At 41.9% G+C, this 16,871-nt stretch overlaps 1 protein-coding gene across 6 annotated transcripts in view; it reads right to left on the bottom strand.

Moving 5' to 3' along the window:
- Positions 1–8,761: 8,761 nt before the first annotated feature.
- The window catches only part of ACSL1 (acyl-CoA synthetase long chain family member 1), an 86,770-nt gene continuing 78,660 nt past the window's right edge, over positions 8,762–16,871 (bottom strand). For all 6 annotated transcript variants that reach the window (XM_060183951.1, XM_060183941.1, XM_060183953.1 and 3 more), the window contains 6 exons: positions 15,790–15,878; positions 14,814–14,930; positions 14,157–14,300; positions 11,081–11,182; positions 10,903–10,974; positions 8,762–10,417 (listed from right to left, as the gene is read on the bottom strand). In XM_060183951.1, coding sequence (XP_060039934.1) covers positions 10,277–10,417; positions 10,903–10,974; positions 11,081–11,182; positions 14,157–14,300; positions 14,814–14,930; positions 15,790–15,878 — 665 coding nt within the window. In that variant the 3' untranslated portion in view covers positions 8,762–10,276. The remainder of the gene's footprint in view (positions 10,418–10,902; positions 10,975–11,080; positions 11,183–14,156; positions 14,301–14,813; positions 14,931–15,789; positions 15,879–16,871) is intronic.

Here is a 16,871-nt window from a genome sequence, read left to right as displayed (position 1 = left end):
TCTATTTTATTTGATAAGATAGAGAGATTGAGACTGGAGCGGGAGATAGGGAGAAAGACACTTGCAAACCTTCTTCACCATTCATGATGCATCCCCCATGCAGGTGACAAGCAGGGGCTTAAACCTGGGTCCTTGTGCATAATATGTGTGCACTCAACCAGGCTCTCTCTTTCACTATATTTAAGAGTCCACCATGACTGGTGGAATAGTGCATACATGAAGCCTCAGAATGAGACACTGGTGAGAAAAAAACAGAAAAAAAGTGAAATAGTCTCACCAAAAGAGAGTAAGAACTTAATATACAAAATTCATTTATATGGAAAAAGAAACCCTGTTTCTAGCCAAAAATACTCTCTGCACTTGAAGGACAGTGCCAACATGCAGAATTCTTGTTAAAGACTTCTACCATTTGAGTTGCTCTCAAGTCAATAGGGCAAATCCAGATGTCTTTCTATCCCACCTAATATGAGTAAGGTGGGTCTATTTTCCAATCACTCATAAGGGGAAACATGAGTTAGACAGAATAAAGATTTAGGCAAATTCTATAGGACTCAGTGGTGAATGAACAGAGGGGTGAGATGCTTATAGATTTCATACCTGCAGGTTCCACTTAAGCAGGAGATATGATTTCTTAGCCCTGGGCATCTGAACTGCTCTGCTGAGAATCAGGGATGATCTCTGCTGCAAAGTTTCAGACTTGCAGTGTGGCATGGAGGGATGGAGGCTGACAAGTGGGCAGGGAGTTGTAGGCTGATCACATACAAACTCATTATCCTACCTCTCATTTATGCTGCCAGGGCTTATGCCCTCTGTCTACTATCTGACACAAACACAAAAAAGATCCCTGACATAAGAGAATCCATTTTGAGTCCAAGATTCCTTTGAGGAAGTCTCTTAGAGGGGGTTGGGTGGTAGTCCACCTGGTTGAATGCATGCTACAGTGCGCAAGGACCCAGGTTCAAGCCCCTGGTCCCCACTTGCAGGGGGAAAGCTTCACAAGTGGAGAAGCAGGGATGCAGGTGTCTCTGTCTTTTTCCCTCTCTATAACTCCCTTCCCTCTCATTTTCTGGCTGTGCCTATCCAATAAGTAAATAAACATAAAACTTCAAAAAAGAAAGTCTCTTATATGAAGTCTTTTTGTGCTTTTGTCATATGCTCCACACCAGCAAGTGGGACTGGCTGGTAGTTTTCTCTTCTGCTGATGCTGTGAAATGGAACAATTCACAGAAACTGTGGAAAAAAATATACAGTATTTACTTTCCTGCACTTGATGACTTTAACTGTAATCAGGTATACAGTTGACCTTTAAACAACTTGGGTTTGAACTCTGTTGTCTAATTTCATGCAGATATTTTCTCTCAGAGGCTCCCATTTATGGACTCAGCCAACCAAGGATGTGAGATGATATAAGCCAAAGATTTGGAATCATAGGTAACAGAGAGCACACTATAAATTACTGCCAGATTTGTTTTAGTTGCATAAAGCAAATTTTTTTTTTTTTGCCTCTGGGTTTAACACTGGGGTTGGGTGTCTGCAGTAGGAATTCACTGCTCCTGGCGGTCATCTTTTTTATTTTTCCACTGTTGTTGCAAGACAGAGATGGGGAGAAGATAGACACTTGCAGACCTGCTTCACCTCTTGTGAAGCAACCCCCGGCAGGTGGAGCCAGGGACTTGAAACTGGATCCTTGTGGGGGTCATTGCACTTCACACTGTCTGTTCAACCAGGTGTGCTACTGCCCAGCCCCCTGACAAGTCTTTAGAGTACTAAAATAGCTATACTTTAAATTGTTATCTGAGAGCATTATGCTTAGTTACTCAATGATGCTATGTTTCATGAATACAAAACTCTATAATCCTTATGTTTTATAAGAATTATCAGTGTCAGTATATATATTTTTAATTTTACAAAGTGACTTAATATTGATCTACAAAATTATGAGATGACAGGGTATAATTCCACACTGATCCCACCACCAAGTACTGGTGGCTTTTGACTGCTGTGGAGCCCTCACCACTAATCACTGCCTTGTTCAACAGCAGACTATATTTGCAATGGATAGTTGAGGTGTGCTCTTGAACTGGCTAAGTAGGAAAACTCATCCAACACATTGTTTGAACTCTCAGGATGCTCATACCATCATACCATGGAAGGGAAGGAAAGGAAAAAGAGTTTACCCAAGCATGGAGAAGACCTAATGTCAGAAAATGGAGTTCAGCTACTAATTAGGACAAATGACTTGACTTCTCCAGAGTCTCAATTTTGTCACTCCTAACAAGGAATTAATTCTGAAAGGGGGAAAATGTATTCAAATAGAAACTAATTACTCAACCAGCTTATAAGAGCATGAAAAGACTCGACATAAAAGGCTGTATTTTGAGTCTTGGACTCCTTTGAGCTCAACACCAGCAACTGGGACAGGCTAGCACATTTCTCTTCTACTGATGATGCTGTGGGAATGAGAGAGGGAGAAGGAGAGGGAGAGGGAGAGGGAGAGAGAAAGCCAATGCTGGAACTCTGAAGAAAAAAAAGCAAGTCCTCAGCATTTACCCTCCTTTACACTCATGACTTTAACTGTGGTCAGGTATACAGTTGACCTCACCACTTCCTACATCCTCACATTCTGCCTTTTGTTGCAGTAGATTGCCGGGCTAGCTTCGCTGGAGAGAGAGATGAGGAACTCATGGCAGCGTGGTAATACAATTCTTTATTGATGTGGACGTCCCAGATTTGGTGTGAGCACAGCGGGTTTAGACCATGTGGAGCTAGCAAAATGGCCACCCCCCGCTATGCATGCCAGCCCTTCTCCAGGTCCTCTCCAGGTCGGATGCGGAAGAGAAAAAAAGAGAGCAAAACTGGAACAGCAGTAGGTTTTATAGGGTAAAAACCGGAAATGGCAAGTCGGAAACGGAAATGGCTAGGAAAGGGGGTGGAGAGAAGCAAAAGGCATGCTGGAAAGGTGGAAGCGTCCTTAGCAACCTTTGCGATGGTTTTAACTGAATTAGCAGTACCGGGGGGGGGGGGGGGGGGGGGGGGGGGGGGGGGGGGGTGTCTGGCTTTAAGGCCCCACAGTAGATGAAGTACTCTAATGGCCAACCTCTGCACTTAATTGCGGGTTCTAATGCTCCCACCTTAGCACTGCAGACCTCTCCTTATCTGCATCACCACCTTCTCTCCTCGCACATCAGCCTGTTTGAGTAGCTTTATCTTAAACACATCAACAAAAAAAAATTAAACACAAATGTTTCCACTCCCATTTTTGTGTAGCTACCTTCTGATTCCCTTTACAGCAAAACTTCCAAAAACTGTCTATGCTTCTTCCTGACTTCCCACGAGTTCTGCTTCAACCCAATCCCCACAGATTTCTATCCACCTTGTTCTGCTAGAATACTATTTGCCAAGGTTGCTGCCACCGCCAAATTTAGTCAGTAGGCTTTCCTATCCCCACCTCACTCCATCTTTCAACGATCTATGATGTGACTGACCACCTCTTGGAGCACTTTAGGCCTTGGGTACACCATATTCTGAGTTTCCTCCCTTACTTTCTGGCATTCCTCATTGGGGTTCTTTCTGTAACTCCCATTAAAATATGGAGGCCCACAGGGGCTCTGTTTGAGGCCCTCCCTATATCCTACCTGGGCCTTAGACTAACTCTTGGTTCCTTAGGCTAACTACTTTCAGTACCTTCTTTGCTCTTGACTGTCCAGTGTCACCACCTGCCTGCCCTATCTTCTGTGCTGCAGACTCACAAGGGTCCTCACTTAGCCATCTAGCAAGCGTCTCAGGGGGAAATCATCCAGGGGTCCTAGAATTGGCTCAGCATGAGTCTTGGTACCATATGGAAACATCAAAGACAGCCATGGATGGTGGAGCAGTGCTCTGTGCTCTCTCTCTACTCTCACAAAAATACATTACAATTTTTGGTTAGATGGTGACTCAGCAGTCAAGTGAGTGCATCTGTGAGGCTTGGAGTTTGGACTGACACTGTAATAAAAAGAAAAAAGAAAAACATTCAAATCTAGCCTCTTGCTTCCCTAAGTCAGTTAAGTACAACTTCCCTGTCTGCCCAGTGGTACTCATACCTGAACCCTCTGACTGATTAATCCCCACACAGTGCTTCCACCTCTAATTGCTTTTGTGAACACTCTTTTCTAAATTTAATGCAACTAGCCTACTTCTAGCTACCAACATCCATGATCTCCCTGCCTCTGCTCTGAATTGTCTGCAGAAGCCAGAGGCTGTCTGTTTGAAGGGTAATTTAAAGACTGTTACTTCTTGTCTCAAACCCTGAATGATGTCTGTCTGAACTCAGTAGAGTCCAGACTCTTCTTTTTTATTGTTGTTGTTGGGTAGGAAAGAGAAATGAAGAGAGGAGGGGAAGACAGAGAGGGAGAGAGAAAGACACCTGCAGACCTGCTTCAGCGCTTGTGAAGCGACTCCCTGGCAGGCGGGGAGCCGGAGGCTCGAACTGGGATCCTTATGCTTTGCGCCACGTGTGCTTAACCCGCTGTGCTACTGCCTGACTCCCAGAATCCAGACTCCTTTTATGGCTACTAGGCCATATGATTTGGTCCTGCTTCTCTAACTCCTTTCAGTACCACTCTATCCCTCCATCATGATACTTTGGATAAACTGGCTTTTTCACCTCAGGGTCTTTGCACATACTATATCTTCTGTTTGAGAACTCTTTCCCAAACCACTATAAGTCTGACTTCTTTTCCTCATCCAGACTATCAGCTCCAAAAAAATCTCCGTGGAGAGATCCCTCTGATAACAAGATTTAAACTAGGCCCTTCCTTCCCCCTCCCCCATACCTGATTTCTTTGAAACCACCCATCACCATCTGAACTGGTCCATTTGCTTTTTTGGTGAGAGCCCATCTCTCTCCACCAGAAGGTGAGTTTCTTGAGGGCTGCACTTTGGGCCTACTGTCACACACACACACACACACACACACACACACACACACACACACACGTGGGACTATGTGAAAGCTTGGTAGAGCTTACGGAAGCTCTCCCCATCCTTAGATGAAGGTCTGGAAAGACACCCCTCTTATTAGCCTCTCTTATAGAAATGAGCCAAGAGGGAAAAGTCTTCCAGACTCAGTTTTCCCGTGTTAAGACTCTCAAGCTCACAGAAATCTCATAGTTTCTCCCTGCTGGCAGGCCACATGGCTGCCTGTTTTAAGGTTCATTTACTCAAAGTTCACCTCACCTTCTGATCACAAAGGAGAACACACCTTATCACATATTCCTAACAGTGCTCTTTGATGTGCTTAACTTACATCAAGCCTTGTTCTTCCTTATCTATCTCACCTTACTGGTTTAACCCCTATTCTTCTCTCAAATACCTTTGGGTAATTGAATGCCTGCATCAGGAGACTAATTATCTTGACCTTTATGTATCTGCATCAATTCTTGTCATACCAGCCCCCTACCATAGGGGCAAGCTGACCTTTAAGAAACCTGTAATTTCTGACATATTTGAAAAATGTTCTTTAACTTTCTATATATACTCAAGCCCACCCTCAAATAAATCGAGTGTTTGTACCAGAATACTCCCCAATATCTCTTGTCTAGATCTTTGAGCCCCTTAGAGCCAAAGAGGGAGAATTGGTAAGCTTACCTCCTGGCCGGAGGCACCCCACTTGAGCCCCAGCACACACCCACACCATAGCATTGAAGCTTCTCCTGGTAGGATCAGGTTTGAACCTGGGTTACCTATATATGACATGGCAGGTTATCCTCTCAGGTGAGCTACCTTGATGGGCCATATTTTCTTCCTAAAATGAAATGGTTGGTTCCCTGGATCTTGAAGGGTTACTGACACCACAGAGAGAAACCATATTTAAATTTTGATAAGTCATAAAACTCTGTGACATGGTATTGATTTCTGCTAGGAAAAATGAAAATCATTAGCCAGGAAGCAAAACCATTGATACTGAAGTTCTGAGGCAAAGCTGCTGGCACTAAGAAACCATCCAATGACTTGTTTCGTCAGGATGTTCACCACCAAGCAGAAACAATCACAGCATTTAGTTTGAAGGCTCAGTCTCTCTGGTAAAAGTCCCCAGGGCCCCAGGTCTGGATATCTGACACTGACTGAATTAGTTCTTTGCTTCCTTTTCCTCATCTGTAAGATGGGGTAACAATAGATTTGATTCAAAGGGTTATAGACATGTAATCTATTTAACATGCTTAGCAAACTAAAACAATATTCAATTCATTTCAGTTTTACTCCAAGTAGTCCAAAAATAGGCAGCAGAGCAAATATATTTAACCACCAAATGCCAAACACATTTAAAAACAGCTTTATTCAAGTCTAGATATAAAATGAGGCTATGCCATAGCTGGGGCCAGCAGGGAGGCGCTCTGGGAACATAGAATTACCTTATGATTCACAAGTACAGTTCTGGGTCCACTCCTGTAACTGGAAGTATGGACTAAAACATTTGTATACCTGGGTTACATAGACATAACTCTTAAAAGCTGTTACTATTATTATTTTTAGATTCAGACAGATGGCAGAGAAGCAGAAAGAGACCACAGCACCAAAGCTTCCTTCAGTGCGGTGGAGGCCAAGCTTGAACCTGGATTGTGCATGTAACAAAGCAGCACACGATCCAAGTGAGCTATTTTACCAGCCCTCATAGAAGTGTTATTCTTAGTAGCCAAAGGACAGGGACAACAAAATGTTCATCTACACATCCATGGGATATTATTTAGCCTTTTAGAAGGAAGTTCTGTCCCATAGTATAACATGGATGAACCTTTAGGGCTTTATGCTAAATGAAATAAGCTAGTCACAAAAAGAAATACTGTTGATTTCTAGAGTAGTCAAATTGAGAGACAGAAAGTGGTGGGCTGTCAGAAAAGTCATGACATGTTTTTCTATGCAGAGCTGCACCATAACTTTTAGGCAACCCAATAGAATGGCGATGTCCAGGGATGTGGGAAGGAGACAAAGAGAGTTAGAGGGGTCCAAAGTTTCTGCTTTGCAAAGTGAATAGTTCTGTGAATGTATGGTGATGGAGGTTACATGACGGAGGATACACTTAATGTCATAGAAATGCACACTCACAGAAGAGTAAGATGGTAAGCTGTATGTATACCTTACCATAACTTAAAAAAAAACAAACATTGCTTATACTACTACAAGAGCAGTGTGTGTTAAATGGGATTTACTTAGAGATACCTACTAGCTTCTTTTTTTAAAAATGTTTCTATTTTATTTATTTACTTCCCTTTGTTGCCCTTGTTGTTTTATTGTTGTTGTTACTGATGTCGCTCGCCATTGTTGGATAGGACAGAGAGAAATGGAGAGAGGAGGGGAAGACAGAGAGGGGGAGAGAAAGATACCTGTAGACCTGCTTCACTGCTTATGAAGCAACTCCCCTACAGGTGGGGAGCTGGGGGCTCGAACCGGGAACCTACCAGCTTCTGAGCCCTGTTTTGTGCTAATAGAAAAGCCAGAAAGGTAATGCTTACATTTTGATCTTCCGTTATGGGAAAAGAGAAAAAGGGGGAAAGAGGAGATAAAGGTTAAAAAAAAAAAAAAAAGACTGAATTAGGAATCTTGCCATAAATCTGGAGAACTCATTTCCTGGGATGAACATCTCAAGGGATTTTTTTTTAATAAGTTAATTTGGGAAATTAGGGACTCACTTTACTGCAGGTCTTTGCCACACGTGACTGAATTAAGTTGTCATTTATACATAATGTACAAATATCACACACCAGGGAGTCGGGCAGTAGCTCAGTGGGTTAAGCGCATGTGGCGCAAAGCGCAAGGACCGGCGGAAGGATCCTGGTTCGAGCCCCCTCCTCCCCACCTGCCGGGGAAGGATCCCAGTTCGATCCCCCTGCTTCCCCACCTGCAGGGGAGTCGCTTCACAGGTGGTGAAGCAGGTCTGCAGGTGTCTGTCTTTCTCTCCCCTCTCTGTCTTCCCCTCCTCTCTCCATTTCTCTCTGTCCTATCCAACAACGATGACAACAATAAAACAAGGGCAACAAAAGGAATTAAAAAAATATCACACACCAAATGCAAACCTTAAGGGTAAGAGAATGATTTTAAAAACAATGAACTATCCAAGACATTGTAATTTATTCAAATAAAATATGGAAAAGAACTTCAAATGCTAGCACAGGATAGACACAGAAGAAAATGGGTAGCTGCTATAAATGAAACATCTAAAACATTTACTTAGAATCACTTGGGTCCTGGTGGAGGCACACCCAGTAGAAAGCACTTGTACAATATTCAAGGATCCAGGCTCCAGCCCCCAACCCCCACCTGCAGGGGACAGAAGCTTTACAAGTAGTGAACAGTGCTGCAGGTGCCTTTCTCTTTATCCTTTTTATCTTCTTCCCTCTCAATTTCTCTCTGTCTCTATCCAAAGTAAATAAAAACTATTTTTTAAAAAGGAAAAATAATCACCAAAATACAACAGAATTAATCACAGAACACAGAACCAGTAAGTACAGTCACTATATTTTGAAATATAGCTTTTCAGCAAAGAATGCGCATTTTCAATAATGTCATATTATAACACCAAAGCTATTTTCTTTACAACACAGCAGGGCTTTTCAGCACCTATAAGTGTTAGAAGGAGACTTAGAGAAGTTGAAGAATGACTCCTCAGGGGAAGGAGGAGGAGACAGTGAGGAGAGAGCTGGGGCTGAGGCTATCCTTGCTCTTTGCCTGTGCACATCAAAGCTGCCCCAAGTATTACACTTGACGTGAAAAAGAGAGGCTTCACTTCTCTTGAAATGCAGAAATATTTATTTTGGTTTCCTTCATTGTTTTTGGAAATTCTGTTTTGGTTTATAAAACATAGAAAGAGCCAACACAAAGCAAAACATTCAAAACCCCAATGTGACAAATTATTGACTTTTTTGTGCAGTTAAGAACACACACATGAAGTTAGGCTACCAAATAGTGTTATTACAATGACAATTCTTTAGTGCAAACCAGGTTGTGCTTATATAATACATGTACTCTCACACATCCCAAAACAAACACTTTAAATGTATAAATGACAACTTAATTCAGTCACGTGTGGCAAAGACCTGCAGTAAAGTGAGTCCCTAATTTCCCAAATTAACTTATTAAAAAAAAAATCCCTTGAGATGTTCATCCCAGGAAATGAGTTCTCCAGATTTCAACATCCTAGAATTTTGGCTTGTCAAATACATTTCATAGAAATCAGGTAGCTGTATATGAACATTTGTTTATTACTGTCCATTTCAATAAGTACCCAGGTATACCTACTTCCTTAATAATTTTTTAAAGACATGCCTTGCCTGAGACTTTATTGGAGGGGAGGAACCTGTTAATCACAACATGATCTTCTGATATGAAAACCACATTAAAATTCCATTGGCCATTATAAACAGAATGAGTGGTTCAGTGGGATCAAATTGACAGCTATTTAGGCATCACAGTTGATCCAAGTAATTATATTCTTCTTGAAATGCTTGTTTTCCATGTAGAATATAAGGCAGGTTTTTCTAAACAGGCCCTGGGAAGGAATGGAGGGTGGGAATCTGGTCTGAAGAAGACGGTCTGAGACCACTTTGCTGTGTGAGCCAGAACCCGTTCTGCTGGTCAATGACCATTCATCTGAGCTTCAGTATCTGCATTCTTCTGAGGTGAGTCATTCCTTCACTTCACTAGGGATTTAACTTAGCCACAGAAACATAAAGAGACTTTGGAGATGAGCATGAGTCTCATAAACCTTGACCAAATGGATAGTGAGTCCATGTGAGATGGAGAAGGGAAGGTAGTGAGGGTGAACAAAACAATTTCTGGTCCTCTTTCTTGTGTTATTTTCCAGCCAGGACAGCTGTTCTTGTTTTTAAGGAGCAGTTCCCCTCCAGTGTAGAGCAGCAGACAACTGCAGACTTTGCAACAAGCAGCAGACATCTCAGAAATAGCCAAGTCCTAATCCCTTGGTTAGAAAAACAGGGAGACACAAGTTCTGACAACCGTCCTTTAAAATGAGGAAGTCTCAAATAACTTAGCACATTTATAGTTTCCCCTTTCCAAATTTTAAGGCTCATTTTGGAAATTGTGTATCACCAGTCTGCGACACGAGGTGACTATAAGGCAGTGTTCATTTCCTCTAATATTCCTATGACAAGAACCCTGAATGGACAAGTCAAACATGGACGTTTCCTTCCCTATGCTTGCTAGAGTCAAAATTACCAACACGAAGGCCATCAGTAGGAGATTGTGGAGGTGTGTGGTTTCTTCTGGGCTTTCTTCCTCACAATTAGACTTTAATGGTGGCATAAAGTTCATCAAGCTTTGGCTTGAAAAAATTGTGAAGCTCTGGCCTTTTAGCCTTCATTGTTGGAGTTAGAAGGCCATTGTCGATAGAAAATAATTCAGGATGGAGAGCAATACCTTTGACCTGCAAAGACTCAACATGTTAAAGGAGGAAAGAACCCAGACCTGACCTCAGTCTAAATAGCATTTAAACTCTTAGGTGGATAAACACCCTAAGGGGTGGTGATCTAAGCCGTACAGCACTCTTTCCACCTAGATTGTCCTGATCTTCAGGGAAAAATTCCCTACCAGACCACTTCATTCCTTATACTTCTTTTTTTTTAGTTCAGTTTTTTTTTTTAAATTATCTCTACTTATTTATTGGATAGAGACAACCAGGCATCAAGAGGGAAGGGGGAAATTGGGAGAAAGAGACACACCTGCAGCACTGCTTGACCACTTGCAAAGCTTTACCCCCGCAGGTGGGGACCAGGGACTAGAACCTAGGTCCTTGTATACAACCCGGCCCCCCTTATATCATCTCATCTTCTTCTGCAATCTATTCAAGAGCAAATCTTTAAGTAAAAAACATACTTTCTGAGAATTCATGTACTTTAATGAAAGTCTTACCTGTTCAAATGGTTTTAGACCAGATTCTTTCCCAAGTCTCACCATGTCTTCTAGGATAGCTTTGTTGACACTCTGATAAGATAAGAAAAACAAGGCATTTCCTTTGTTGGTAGTCTCTGCAGGCACACTTAGGCAAAGTGAAGCTACAGAAGGCAGGCTGCACACCTTAGAGTCTTACCTTGCTTCTGCACAGTTCTTCAAAAGAGCCTTCTAGCCCTCTCTTTCGGGCCCATGGACATAATGTGTCAGCATCTGGTACCACGATTGCTATGAGAAACGCCTTTAACACAGGCAAGTGAGTCATTACAAGGTTTGAGCTAGATGCTATAATACTTAATTACTCTTTATGGTTGTGTGTCATGAATCCTTAGGAGACCCTGATGAGTTACAGACCTGCTCACCCCAGAAATGTGAGCAGCCTTGGTACTCCTCTGAGCCAGGCTAAGAACTAGCTCAGAACACAGACAGCATGAGGGATTTTTCAAAACATGTTTTAAAGGAAACAGTGCAAGCTGAAACCCTAGTTTTAATTTTCTTTTGTGCATATTTATAGTTAATAAAATGGAATAGCAGATAACACAGAACTGCTTTTAAAAAAAGACAAAACTTCACAAATTCAATTAAAAATTTTTTTTCTTATGACCACAGAATGTGAGCTCAGATCTACAGAGATGCAGAGGTCACATAGGCTCCTAAGCTGAATATGGGCCCCAGGTCCCATCAAATTGATGGGGTTTACAATCAACAATATTTATACACATTTCCCATATTTGGGAGCTACTCCCTTCCCTGATGTAGCTTTCTGGTTCTTCTGCGAGCCATGACATCACCTCCCAGACAATAATTAGGATCCACCTACATATCAGATTTCAGGCTCAGGCAAACAACAACAACAACAAACACTGGTATAGCCACAGGCTCTTTGGAATATAACTAAAATATACGTACTAGCTATCTACAAAATAGAGACACCCCCTCCCCCCCGCCAACTCTCACCTGTACTATTCCAACCTTTAGGCCCATAATTGGTCAAAAATTAGTTTGGCTTTGTATGTTAACTCTCTTTTCAACCACCAAGTTCCAGATGCTAGCAGTATGCCGACTAGACTTACCTGGACAGAACCCCAACAATGTGTCCTGGAACTCCGATTCCCCAGAACCCTTCCCCAATAGGGAAAGAGAAAGACAGGCTGGGAGTATGGATCGACCTGTCAATGCCCATGTTCAGCAGGGAAGCAATTACAGAAGACAGACCTTCAACCTTCTGTATCCCACAAAGGACCTTGGGTCCATACTCCCAGGGGGTTAAAGAATAGGAAAGGGGATGGGATACAGAGTTCTGGTGGTGAGAATTGTGTGAAGTTGTAGCTCTCTTATCCTACGGTTTAGTCAATGTTACCTTTTTATAAATAAAAAATTTAAAAAAAAATCTCTAGTAGCTCACTCTTTACAATTTAGTGGCAATAAAACTAAAAAAATAAACAAAAAAAAAACCATTTTTCACATTCCTTATTCACCAAGGTGGGAGACAGGGGACTATAAAAAACTGAAAGGTATAAAAAGAGTTTAGGTCAGGAGTCAGGCAGTAGCATAGCAGGTTAAGTGCACATGGTGCAAAGTGCAAGGACTAGCGTAAGAACCCCAGTGTAGCCCCTGGCTCCCCACCTGCAGGGGAGTCGATTCACAAGAGGTGAAGCAGGTCTGCAGGTGTCTTGTATTTCTCTCCCCCTCTGTCTCCCCCCTTGATTCCTCTCTGTCCTAACAATGATGACATCATCAACAACAACAATAACTACAACAACAATAAAAAACAAGAGCAACAAAAGGGAAAATAAATAAATATTTTAAAAAATTTAAAAAGACCTTTTTTTTAAAAAAAAGAAAGAGTTTATTAGGTCAAAGAAAAATAGGGTGCATTCTTTTCTTATAAAATAAATTATTTTTCTAAAATTATTAAGAAATATCAAAGTCTATCAAAAGAATAACTTTCCAGAAATCAGACTCTTCTCTTTCTTGCTACCAATATTCCCCTGTTTTGGCAAAGCGACATTATCACTACAGCGCTGACCTTAGTTTTGAACTTATTAATAAGTTGTGTTTGACATATTTGGAAATGTTAAACTTTTTAATAATCTATAATATATTTACTCAGCATTAAATCAGAAGCATAGCTTACCTATTCCCCACTATCTTTATCCACCTTCCCCCGGAACCAGATCATTTTAGGTTTAAAAAAAAAAAAGCAAAGTGGCACAATTGGTTAAGCGCACATGTGCAATGAACTGGATTTGAGCTTTGCTCCCCACCTGCAGGAGGGACACTTTACTAGGGGTGAAGCTGGTCTGTAGGTGTCTATCTTTCTCCTTTGCTATCTCCCCCATCTCTCTCAATTTGTTTTATCAAAAAAAAAAAAAAGGAAAAGGAAAAGAAAAAGAAAAAGGCTGCCAAGAGCAGTGTATTTGTAGTGCTGACACTAAACCCCAGCAACTGTGTGGTGATGCAGTATACTGGTGACCATGGATGAAAGTCCCAGCACAGTGCTGACGTCAACCTTGGAGACAGAATATGCAGTGCTCTGCACAGGCACATGGTGGACTGTGGGTGGATCCAGTCCGTGCTGGTGTACAAAGCATTGTGGGTGGGCTGGATAGACTTAAAAGTACAGCCAGCCGGAAGTCGCTTTCTCTCTTTGGCTGCTGTTTCTTCTTCCGGTCAGAGGTCAGAAGCATCTCAACAGAGGTGCTCCAGGCATCCATCCGCCATGGCCACTTCTCCTGGGAACTGAACATGTGTAACTCTGCTAGCCGGTAAACATTTAAGACCCCCCTACAGTCATGAGCAATCTATACCTCAGCTGATAATTGCTTATCTTATGGGACTAAACTTTTGATAACTATACTCAGACTTTATGGACCTAGCGTACTCTTAACCCCTGATGATAAGTGCTTATTTTGCCTTTAACTTGTTTCACCCTAATAAACTTTGTATTGTTTAAACCAGTTCCCAGCTCCCCACTGTGAATCCTTTTATATGCCACAGCAGCCTCCAACCAAACCCTTTTTAAGTTAAATTACAACACAACTGGAGGAAAGAAAGAGAGGAAGGGAGGGAGGGAAAGACAAGAAGCTTGGATAAGATATCCAAGGCAGCAAAACACAATAGTGTGTTACTAACATTCCGGCAAGTTCCATCCCATTTAATGCCCCCTGGGAGACCAGGCAATAAACCAAATGTGCACCTCAAAAAGCACCTACCTGCAAGCTTTCTCCATGGACAAACACCTGAGCAACAGGTTCACTTCGCATGTAGATATTTTCAATCTTTTCAGGTGCAATGTATTCCCCTTGTGCCAATTTAAATATGTGCTTTTTCCTGTCAATTATCTTCAGTGTGCCATTCTGTTTATCAAAGAACCATATTATGTGAGTGGGTCTACTGCTGGGTTCTATCCAGCATCAACCATACACAGTCCTGACTATTTTATACACTTAGCCCATACACATATCACTTCACTCTTCAACAATCACTGCTTTGCTTGCTGTTCAATTTATACCAAATGATATTGCATCTGCTGACGACAGCCTAATCAACACAAGGAGTATGCTTCACTCAGCATGCTTCACTTCAGACTGTGTCCAGAGACATCAGGCATGGAATGTCAACCCTTCAGCCTCATTACTCGGGTGAGACCTTTCTTTTCAGGGATTCTCTAATTCCATTCCAGGTGGTTCACTTTTTAAAATAAATAATAAATACATTAAAAAAAAAAGTAACTCCCACTCAACCAGGAGAAAGGGAGAAAAAGTACTTAGGGTGTCACTCCAGTTGACAAATGTATGGCAGATGGGGTACTTTCTTCTCTGCAGTGGAACAAAGCCTTTTGGGAACAGGCAGGTAAGGTTAGTACTTACTGGCAACCATTTTCCAATGTCCCCTGTGTGTAACCAGCCATCTTTATCCAGGGCCTCTGCCGTTTTTGCTGGGTCCTTCAAGTAGCCTTGAAATACATTTGGCCCTTTCACACAAATCTGGGGAGGGGGAGAGGAAGCTGTTAACAGTATAACTGGGGCTTCTCCAAAGGAAATGTGTGCATGTGTGCTTCAACCTTTAGCAGAGGCTCTGAATTCCATGATGCCAGAGCCGCATTGGGATCTCAGAGGCAATGCCCCACTTCCTTTTCATAATGATCTCAACTACAGTCACATTGGATGCCTGCTCTGAGTTCCAGCTCCAAGCTGCTAGAAAACCCCAACAGGGAAGAAATCATTTAGAAGTAATTAGGCTTCCCTTCCACTAGTCTAGAGATCATTAATCAACATCCAGTGCAATTACCAGACAGGAGCTGTGTCCCCAGGCTTAGGCCACTGGGGTTTTTGCATTCTCTTGGGTCCCAGTCCCTGTCATATCTGTTAGAAGCGTGCCATTCTGGGAGTATGGATCGATCTGCCAATGCCAATGTCCAGTGGAGAAGGAATTACAGAAGCCAGGCCTTCCACCTTCTACACCCCATAATGATCCTGGGCCCATGCTCCCAGAGGCATAAAGAACAAGAAAGCTTCCAATGGAGGGGATGAGATAGTCTGGTGTTGGGAATTGTGTGGAGCTGTACCCCTCTATCCTATGGTCCTGTTGATCATTATTAAATAAATAAATAAATTAATTAATTAACAAATAAATAAATAAATAAGGCAGTCATTAGTGGTCATCCTCCCCTCTCCCCAATGGTTAAACATAAATGTACCTTCAAAGAGAAGCCTATCTGACCTCACCATTAAAATCAAGCTCAAAGGTTTTCCATGAGCACTGCTGGGGAATGAGGCTACCTCCTCAGGGCCTGCTATTAGTGGAAAAGGCCATGAAGGGGAGATCTCATGAGGTTTCACTCACCTCGCCCTCGCCCTTGGACGCCATGTAATTCATCTCTTCCACATCAACAAGCTTTATTAAGTTGCAAGGCATTGGAGCACCGACATGGCCTATATATGAAACAAAAGATGATCATTCCTCTGGGGATTCTTGATGCCTTCAGACCAAACTCCTTTTCTGACAAACAAGCCTTATCATAATAAACATAATAAATAGCAACTTCTGATTTCTGCATTTACAGTCATTCTCCCTCTTGGTAATTTAGACAGTTTATTCTTGAAGAGAGACCAAAAAAAGGGGGGGGACTTTCTTTCTTTTCAGGTTGCTGGTAGGGCTTCACTGGAACTTTGCATCTGCGTTGAGTTCCCAAGTTCGATGCTACAAATTATTTTTCATGTGTACATTATATGGTTGTTGATCTAAAGAGTTCTTACATCAGCTGATAACAAGCTTTCTAAAACTTTTATGTGACTCCTAGGATCTGATTATCCCACCAGCCTAGCCACCACCCCCATCCCCAAGTAAAACTTAATTCCTTATTTCCCTGTTCTTTGTAAGAAGAGAAGTCTCTGCAGGCTTGGCAAACCTTAATTTAATCTCACACACCACCTGGTTTTAATCACTATGGCTTATGTTTCCTTAGGTTTGGGGGACCATATTTTATATCTTGATTTATTAGGAAATAGTACAGTGCATCTTTTCAGTTAGCTGAAAACTCTCCTGTCAAAAGGCATTAGGATTGGGTTCTTCTCCAAACAGGAAAATTTAAGAAATCAGCTGTATTTTAAGGGTGATGAAAATAATTGTTCTTGTGTTTTATTCATCTTATCTTAAAGAGGTCATTATTCCAAATCCCCTCACTGGTACAGAACTTGGGTTAAAGCAAAATACCACCAAGGAAGTTCACAGACTATTAATGCCAAAGCTAGCAGAATTAAGCAACTACATACTGCTAGATACTATTGACTAGAATCTGTTACTAGAGAGTGCCCATATTTATACTATGCCAAGCAAAGGAAGGACTTTTGTTTATTTATTTTTTATACCTGTCTTCCCCCCCCCCCCAATGTCAGTTAGTTTTTTTTTTTTTCCTCCAGGATTAT

Source organism: Erinaceus europaeus, chromosome 2, assembly GCF_950295315.1.
Source record: "Erinaceus europaeus chromosome 2, mEriEur2.1, whole genome shotgun sequence".
NCBI classification, from domain to species: Eukaryota; Metazoa; Chordata; class Mammalia; order Eulipotyphla; family Erinaceidae; genus Erinaceus; species Erinaceus europaeus.
The sequence above is the reverse complement of the archived record's forward strand: the minus strand, read 5'-3'. Positions and strand labels throughout refer to the sequence as shown.